The 8,700-nt window shown below is 39.1% G+C and overlaps 1 protein-coding gene across 1 annotated transcript in view; it reads left to right on the top strand.

The window, feature by feature from the left end:
* The window catches only part of COA7 (cytochrome c oxidase assembly factor 7), a 14,635-nt gene extending 8,702 nt beyond the window's left edge, over positions 1-5,933 (top strand). Inside the window, exon 3 of the mRNA XM_077779711.1 lies at positions 4,642-5,933. Within this exon, the coding sequence (XP_077635837.1) occupies positions 4,642-5,090 (449 nt within the window). The 3' untranslated portion in view covers positions 5,091-5,933. The remainder of the gene's footprint in view (positions 1-4,641) is intronic.
* The last annotated feature ends 2,767 nt before the right edge of the window (positions 5,934-8,700 follow it).

Here is an 8,700-nt window from a genome sequence, read left to right as displayed (position 1 = left end):
CCCAGAACTCTTTTTAAATGTGGTTTGCTATATAATATATAGCATTTTTTATACCGCAGTTATACTTGAACAGTTCCAAGTTACGTATACTGCCTGAAGCTTCTCTTCTCGATGGGTTTCTTACTTCTGTATGGAATTTCATATCTTGCAATACCCTTTAAATGAAGATTAAATTCCACCTTTTTCTTTAGTTAAAAAAAAAAGAATATAAACCATATATTAGATAAAATATATGAAGCAACTATTGTCAGACATTGAAAAGCAGGCAGTGCAGTACTGTGATCCTCAAGAAAAGGGAAACATAAATTGTGAGCCCATCCATGGTTATTTTTTCTGCCTGGAAGTTCCTTCCAGACTATCACAGAGATAGAAGCCAAATAGAGCATGGCAGTGTTGCTGAACTGATGAGGCAGAAGTCAGAATTTCTGGTGAATAAAGCAATTGGAATTTGAGGGATGGGATACTAGAGAAGAAAGGAGCTATACCAAGAAGGCACTGCAGAAATCCATATAGAAGTACTTTTAGGTCCTTGGCCTAATGTTAAGCAGTACATGCACAGAGGGAGACTGAGAGACCTTCAGTGAAAAGCTGCTGGGGAGCTGTGAACTGAGAAGAGATTCCAGAGGTTTCACAGTAATGGGAGTGGTTTGAATTCCAACCAGCCAGAGTGGAGAGACATTGAACACTACATTCAACTGAGATTGCCCTAGTAGTAAGACTGTTCTATATCTGTTCTAACAAAACTTAAAAACAAGTGCCATTGGGATTTTGGCTACCAGAACAAAAATTCAACAATCTTCAAAGGAATACAACAAAATCCAGATTGAACAAAGTATCATGTACAGTGATTAGCATAAAATAAGAAATTGCTAAACAGGAAAAATGCAGTCAACAAAAACACCTAGATATGACAGAGATGTTGGACTTAACAGTTAAATATTTTAAAACAGGGATAATAATTGTTTTTAAAGGTTTAACTAAAAGATGGGCATGAGTGAATCGATAGGAAATTGCATTGGAGAAATTAACACTTAAAAAGAACTAAATGAAATCCTACAATAGAAAAACATAATATTTGAAATGAAAAGTTTACTTGACCGGCTTAATAGCAAAATAGACAATTTGAAAAATTGGTGAACTTGAATATAGGATTATAGATATTACCCAAAATGAAGTGATGAGGGAAAAAAAAAAAAAACAGAGCCTCAACCTGTAGGGTTCAGTATTTATCAGCTTAACATATGTGTATTGAAGTTCCAGAAAGAGAAGAAATTAGGGCAAAATATATATGTATTTAAAGAAATAACAGCAGAAAAATATCCAAATTTGATGGAAAATATCAGTCTACAGATCCATGGTACTCACTGAACCCAAGCAAGATAACCAATGAAATTACACCTAGACACATTATTACCAATTTGATGAAAACCAAAGATAAAGAGAAAATCTTAAAAGCAATCAGAGGGGCACCTGGGTGGCTCATTAAGTTGGGCATCTAACTCTTGATTTTGGCTCAGGCCATGATGGGTTGTGGGATCAAGCCACATGTTGGGCTCCACACTGAGCATTGAGCCTGCTTAAGATTCTCTGTCTCTCTCTCTCTGCCCCTCTCTCCTGCTTGTCTCCCCATGTGTGCTGTTTCTCAAAAAAATTTTTAAAAAAAGCAATCAAAGAAAGACATTGAAGGGAATAGTGGTGAGAACAACTCCTGATTTCTCATCAGAAGCAACATAAGCCAGAAGACAAAACAACATCTTTAAGGGCTGAAAGAAAAAACTATCCAACTTGAATTCTACTTTAGCAAAAATGTCTTTAAAAATGAAGATGAGGGGAGCCTAGGTGGCTCAGTTGATTAAGTGTCTGACTCATGATTTCAGCTCAGGTCAAGATCTCATGGTTCATGAGATCAAGCCCCAATGTCAGACTCTGTGCTGACATTGTGGAGCCTACTTGGGATTCTCTTTTTCCCTCTCTCTCTCTCCCCCTCCCCCACTCTTGTGCATGTCTCTTTCTCAAAATAAGCATTAAAAAAATTTTTTTTAAAGAAATATACAATTTGAGGGGCTCAGTTTGGTTAAGCATCTGACTTTGGCTCAGGTCATGGTCTCAACATTTCTTGAGTCCAAGTCCTGCGTCGGGCTTTGTGCTGACAAACTCTGAGTCTGGAGCCTACTTTAGATTCTGTCTCCCTTGCTCTCTGCCCCTCACTGCTCACACTGTCTCTGTCTCTGTCAAAAAATGAATAAATATTTTTAAAAATTTTCAAAGAAATACACAGTTTGAGGCACCTGGCTGGCTTGGTTAGTGGAACATGTTACTCTTGATCTCAGGCTTGAGTTCCCATGTTGGATGTAGAAATTACTTAAAAAATAAAATAAAATCTTTAAAAAAAGATATACACAATTCCAAAGAATGCAAGATAGGAGAAAAAGCAAAAGGCATTTAGGACAAATGGGAAATAAATAAGATTATAGATTTAAACCCACCTACAATCAACAATTGCATTAAATGTAAGTCAACACTCCAGTAAAAGGCATAGATTGTTAGGCTGGACATAAAAGCAAGACCTAACAATACCTTGTTTAAACATAAAGGTGGCACAAATACACTCTCAAAACTGAAAGAACTCAGAGGAAATCGAATCTGTGAATGTGTTTTTCTGGAAAAATCTATTTGATAACCAATAAGGAAGTTAATCAAAACAAGCAATTCAGGAATGGAGAAACTCTAATGAAAAGACTGGTGATGAGAAGAATCCATTTAGAATGACTATTGGGCTAATTAGGGTTACTGAATAGAATGTAAATAATATAAACCTTTAGAGTATAAAAACAGCACAATGTTTCCTGGGAACTTATGTGCCAGGCTTTTTGTAAAAACACATTTAAGCTTCTAACATGAAGTAGATGCTGTTTTTCTTATTTTACAGGTGAGGAAAACGGAGGCTTGTAGAGGTTAAGTAACTTGCCTAAGGTCACACAGCCAACAAGGAATGGAGCCAGGACTGGAGCCTAGGTGTTGTGGCTACAGGGCCCAAGCTTCTATTAACCACTGTGCTATGCTGTCTTCCCAAATTGAGACAACAGAGAAGTGACAAAAAATAGAGGAGGGGGGAGGAAAGATGGGAGAAGTGTGAGATGCCAGTATCCTCACCTTTTATAGTTGTGAGTTAGTACTTCTAGGATTTAGTTAAGGGGCACCTGGACGGCTCAGTTGGTTAAGCATCCTCTTGATTTCAACTCAGGTCATGATCTCATAGTTCATAAGAGTGAGCCCCACGTCAGGTTCTGTGCTGACAGCACAGAGCCTGATTGGGACTCTCTCTGTCTCTTTGCCCCTCCCCTACTCTCACACATGTGAAATAAATAAGTAAATAAACTTTAAAAAATAAAATTAGCATATGTAATCCAGTTTTTCAAAGTATGTGCTTCTATCTAGCTGTCCATTCAGCTAGCCAGCATGTAATCTGAATATACACTACAAAGGTAACTGGAATGGTATTCTCTTAATGATAATGATGGTTATTTCTAGGTGGTAGATTTGGAATGATTTCTTTTAAAATATAATGTTAAAGGATAGTGTTTGTATTTTTTGAGACTGGGTGATAGTACGTAGGGATTTGAAATTTTCCATTAAAAAAAAAAAACTAGGGGTGCCTGGGTGGCTCAGTCGGTTAAGCGTCTAACTTTGGCTCAGGTCATGATCTCACAGTTTGTGGGTTCGAGCCCTGCGTCGGGCTCTGCTGACAGCTAGCTCGGAGCCTGGAGCCTGTTTCAGATTCTGTATCTCCCTCTCTCTCTGACCCTCCCCTGCTCATGCTGTCTCTGTCTCTCTCTCTCTCAGAAATAAATAAAACATTTTAAAAGAATCATCCATTAGCAATTTCCCATAATTCCTGGAATAAAGTACAGGATCCTTAATAAGATGCATCAAACCTTCTGTGATCTGACCCTTGCTTGTCTCGACAGCTTTTTTTCCCCTAGTGATTTCTGAGTTCTAGCCATATGAGCCCCTTTTCTCTTTGTATCCTATTCCTCCTGCTTAGAATAATCCTTACTCCATTTTTTTCCTTCTTTTTTTTCCATTATCTTACGCTTCAAATATCATTTCTTTGAGGAGGCTTTCCTTGACCTTACCTCCTGGTCTAGGTCAGAGCCATGATACATTCTCATAGCATCCTGGACTTTTCTTCCATATGCTTGTCTCACTTAAAATCATACTTTAGGTTGTGTGGCTGTTAAATATCTGTTTCATTAGATTATAAGATCCACAAGGGTAGGGACTGTGTTTATTATCCAGAACCTAGGACAGTAGTTAGCAAATAATATATATTCAATATACATTTAAATTAATGAACATTTAATGAAATGCTTATAAGATCACATATTCTCCCTATAACCCCATGAGGTAGTTCTTATAATCCCCACTTCTCACCTCCGTTAGGGGTGGCCTGCCTCATGAGATATAATTTGAACAAAAGGTTCCAAGGCTAGAAGGTCTGTGCACTATACCAGGCCACCTTCCTTTCATGTTGCCTTAGCTCAAAATATATGAACTTTATTCAGGAATTAGTCTCTAACGTTGGCATGTAGGTTCTGCCCTGGTTGGGTTTATTGTTTTCTTCCCTTTCCTTCCTCCCAGGTGGACTGACCCAGGACCTGAAAGCTGCCTCCAGCTGCTTTCTGATGGCATGTGAGAAGCCTGGAAGGAAGTCTGTGGAGGCATGTCACAACGTTGGTCTCTTGGCACATGATGGACAGGTCAATGAAGATGGCCAGCCTGATCTGGAGAAGGCCAGAGACTACTACACAAGGGCCTGTGAAGGCAGCTATGCCTCCAGCTGCTTCAATCTCAGTGCCATGTTCCTGCAGGGTGCCCCTGGCTTTCCCAAGGACATGGGCCTCGCATGTAAATACTCAATGAAAGCCTGTGACTTGGGCCACGTCTGGGCCTGTGCCAATGCCAGCCGCATGTACAGGCTGGGGGATGGTGTAGATAAAGATGAGGAAAAGGCTGAGGTGCTAAAAAACCGGGCCCGGCAGCTGCACAAAGAACAGCAGAAAAATGTCCAGCCTTTGACATTTGGGTAGTATGGCCCATGCTCCTAAGCAACAAACAGCTTGAGGCTGGCTCCTCCTATGTCTTACGTAGTCCTTGAAGGTCAACCTGCTGGAGCAGGAAGACTTGGGACTTAAATGTCAGTAGCTCTGGTTACATAGACCCATTGCCCCAGAGTGTCACCTACTAGGTTGTAGCCTGAAATGTTTATTTCAGTCAGTATTCTTTTATCTGTTGTGTTCTGTGAAGACACACACATTTATGGGATTTTATGTCTCAAAGTCTTGTAGCTCTGTGAAAAACAGCAAACTAGAGAGCCGTAGAGATTGTGGGGGTTGGAGAGGGGTGACAAAGAGCAGGAAGTTGGAAAATATCAGCAGCCACAGTGCCTAAAGGAATCAGACATTATTATTATCATTATTATTATTTTAGTTGGGAGGTCTTGAAAATCAGAAAGTATCTTGATTTACATAATAGAGGGCTTAAGGAGCTAAGAACAGTTAAATAGTCATGACTTCCACCCTCTGACTTATGTAATATCATTGGTGTGGGCTTCCTTTTTGCCTTTAGAGTCAGATCTCAATAAATTCATAGAAATCGGGAGGGGTGTACAACAGAAAGGTTAAAGGTCATTATGCTTCAGGGTTGCCAAACAGGATGAAATATAAGCTGTGCTTTAGTGGAGGCATTCACAGTTGAAAATTAGTGCATCCCCAGTCCATTCACCTGGCATTGCTCATCACGCTGAAGGCCAGATTATTCCCAAGGCAACTTCAGCTAGGGATTTGTAAGCAAGGGTTTTGTGACACATTTTATCCCTCAGAACTGGACCTTTTTAACTGTCTCTGTGAATAAACTATTGTGATTGATTAGTAGTTTGTGTTATTAGTTTCTCTCTGGATTTTGGGTAGGGTAGAGATTATGTTCTTTGTGGTGGTTGTGCTTTTTTGAGATAAACCTTTGCATTTTCTATTATCTTCCTAACCTGTCACTAGGGGGCAAGCTTGTCATTTTCCTGCAATAACAGGACTCCTCTGTCACCACATACTGTTTTTGGGCTTCCAGTTTTGCAACTGTTCTAGAAGGAAGTTATGCTGTGTGGATGAAGGTTTGTAAACTCAGCCCGCCAGTTTTTCAAGTTGATGGAGGAAAGGGACTTTTTCCTAGGAGCAGAGAAGTTTTAAAAAGTGAGTTTATTTTTTAAATGTGAAGTAGCTTTTGTTTTGTTTGAAATAAACTCTGTAGGCCAACGACCATATGAAAAGATGCTCAGTATCACTAATCATTAGGAAAATGCAAATCAAAACCACAATGAGTTAGTTATCCCACACCTGTCAGGATGGCTGTTCTATTAAAAAAAAAAAAAAAGACAAGCATTTTCAAGGATATGGAGAAAATTGGAACCCTCATACATTGTTGGTGGGAATATAAAATGATAGTGTCACTTCAGAAAACAATATAGTGGTTCCTCAAAAAATTAAACATAGAATGGCCATATCATCGAGCAATTCCATTTCTGGGTGCACCAGTGTTCATAGCAACATTCACAATTGCCAAAAAGTAGAAGCAAACTCAGATGTCTATCAGTGAGTGAGTAGATACATAAAATGTGGTATATACATACAATGGATTATCACTAGGCCTTAAAAGGAAGGCAAATCTGATCCATGCTACATGGATGAACCTAAAAGACGTGCTAGGTGAAATAACCATCACAAAAAGACATACTGTGTCATTTCATTTGCATGAGGTATGTAAATCTACTCAGAGAGAGAGTAGAATGGTGGTTGGCACAGGCTGGGGTAAGGGAAAAATGGGGAGTTGTTTAATGGGTATAGAGTTTGAATTTTGCAGGAAGAAATAGTTCTGGAGATGACTTGCACAAAAATGTGAAAGTACTTAACGCTACTGAACTATATATTTTTTTTTTTTTTTAATGTTTATTTAGTTTTGAGAGAGAGACAGAGACAGAGTGTGAACAGGGGAGGGACAGAGAGAGAGGTAGACACAGAATCTGAAGCAGGCTCCAGGCTCTGAGCTGTCAGCACAGAGCCCGATGTGGGGCTCAAACTCATGAGCCGTGAGATCATGACCTGAGGCAAAGTTGGTCGCTTAACCAACTGAGCCACCCAGGCGCCCCTGAACTATGCATTTTAAAATGATTAAGATGGTACATATTATGTGCATTTTACCACAATTTAAAAAATGTGAACATTTAATTTTTTTAATGCAAGCTTTGAAGTTTTTGGTTATAAAAGCAGTATGTTTTCATGAAATGCATTTTGGAACATGGCAGAGGAAAAATTACCCATCACTATCCTTTACAACCTACTAGCATTCTTTGGCCCAATAGTGTTGTTGTTTAATTACCTTTTAAAGAATTGCATCTTTCCAATTAAGTTATTGGTATTGTAATTTTGAAGAGTTAATTTGATTTTTGGTGGCAGATGTGCTGGGTTATTTTTTTATGGACCAGTTCCTGCCTGGGACCCAAGGTACCTGCCTTCCTTGAATCACATACTGAGATGGGGCTGGGAACAACAGAGTAAGCATTAACAGTTTCAAAATGTACACTTCACAAAAGTTATTAAAATGTAAAGACTAAGAATTTACTGCACAGAAAGGTCCCAAGGCCATTTCATACCCAAGTGCTCTGGGTAGGAATGGGTTGATAAGAGCCAGCATGGTTGAGTTTCTCCCTTTTGTGCAATGTGTGAGACAAGGTTTGAAAATGGGTTTTCAGATTCTGGTCACAGCAAGCTACTCATTACCGTGTCCTCTGGCTAGCAGGCATTTGAATCATCATTAGCAACTATTTCTAATGTTTTTCTTCTGTGCCAGGCTTGGCCTGGATAGTCTAATGAAGAAGTTTCCTAATTGACTAGTGGTTTGTGTTCTCATTAGTGTTCTCACTAAAATTTCAGAGTGCAGTGCTCAGTGTTGTGGGAAAGGGAAGCAAGAGGCTCAGAGATGGAAGGCCTAGAGATTTGGGTTTTATCTTGTTGGTCATGCAGAATCACTGAAGGGTTTTGAGTAGGAAATTAGATTACCCTAGTGTGGAAAATGGATTGGAGAGCAATGTGGGGGTGGGAGGGGGGTGGAATCAAGGCTGAGGTTAAAAAAGAACCCAAATTTCTAGTCTGGGTTCCTGGGTGAACAAGGGTGGGGTGGGGATGGGGGTCCCATTCATATTGATGTGGAGCCAGTGAAATGAGGAGGGGGACAAAAAAACTTTTTTGAACTGGTCAGTTTTTAAAATTTAGAAATAAATTACATTTTAATTTGTTAAAGTTTTACGCAATTGCTTGAAAAAATTTTGTGAGAGGCAGCATGGTAGAGCGAAAATGCCTAGATTTCAGATCCTACAGATGTGGGCAACTCTGGATTAGTCAAAGGCATACTAATAAGCATGAGTAATTAGGGCACATAACAAAGAATGAGAAAATATAAATCAATAAAATAATTTTGTATTTTTAAAAAACATGAAGTAATCACTTGATGTGAAAAAAAGGTGAAATCTTTTTGGCTTCCTGATACTGATTTTGCAGCTTAGAGCTCTTATTTTAAAATTCTGTATTAGGGTTGGATCGAGGAGGGGAGGTATCAGACTCTTTCCAGATCTTAGGTCTAAAGGTCTTAACC

The sequence above is a fragment of the Crocuta crocuta genome, unplaced genomic scaffold (assembly GCF_008692635.1).
Source record: "Crocuta crocuta isolate KB4526 unplaced genomic scaffold, BGI_CrCroc_1.0 scaffold168, whole genome shotgun sequence".
In the NCBI taxonomy this organism is placed as follows: domain Eukaryota; kingdom Metazoa; phylum Chordata; class Mammalia; order Carnivora; family Hyaenidae; genus Crocuta; species Crocuta crocuta.
The sequence above is the reverse complement of the archived record's forward strand: the minus strand, read 5'-3'. Positions and strand labels throughout refer to the sequence as shown.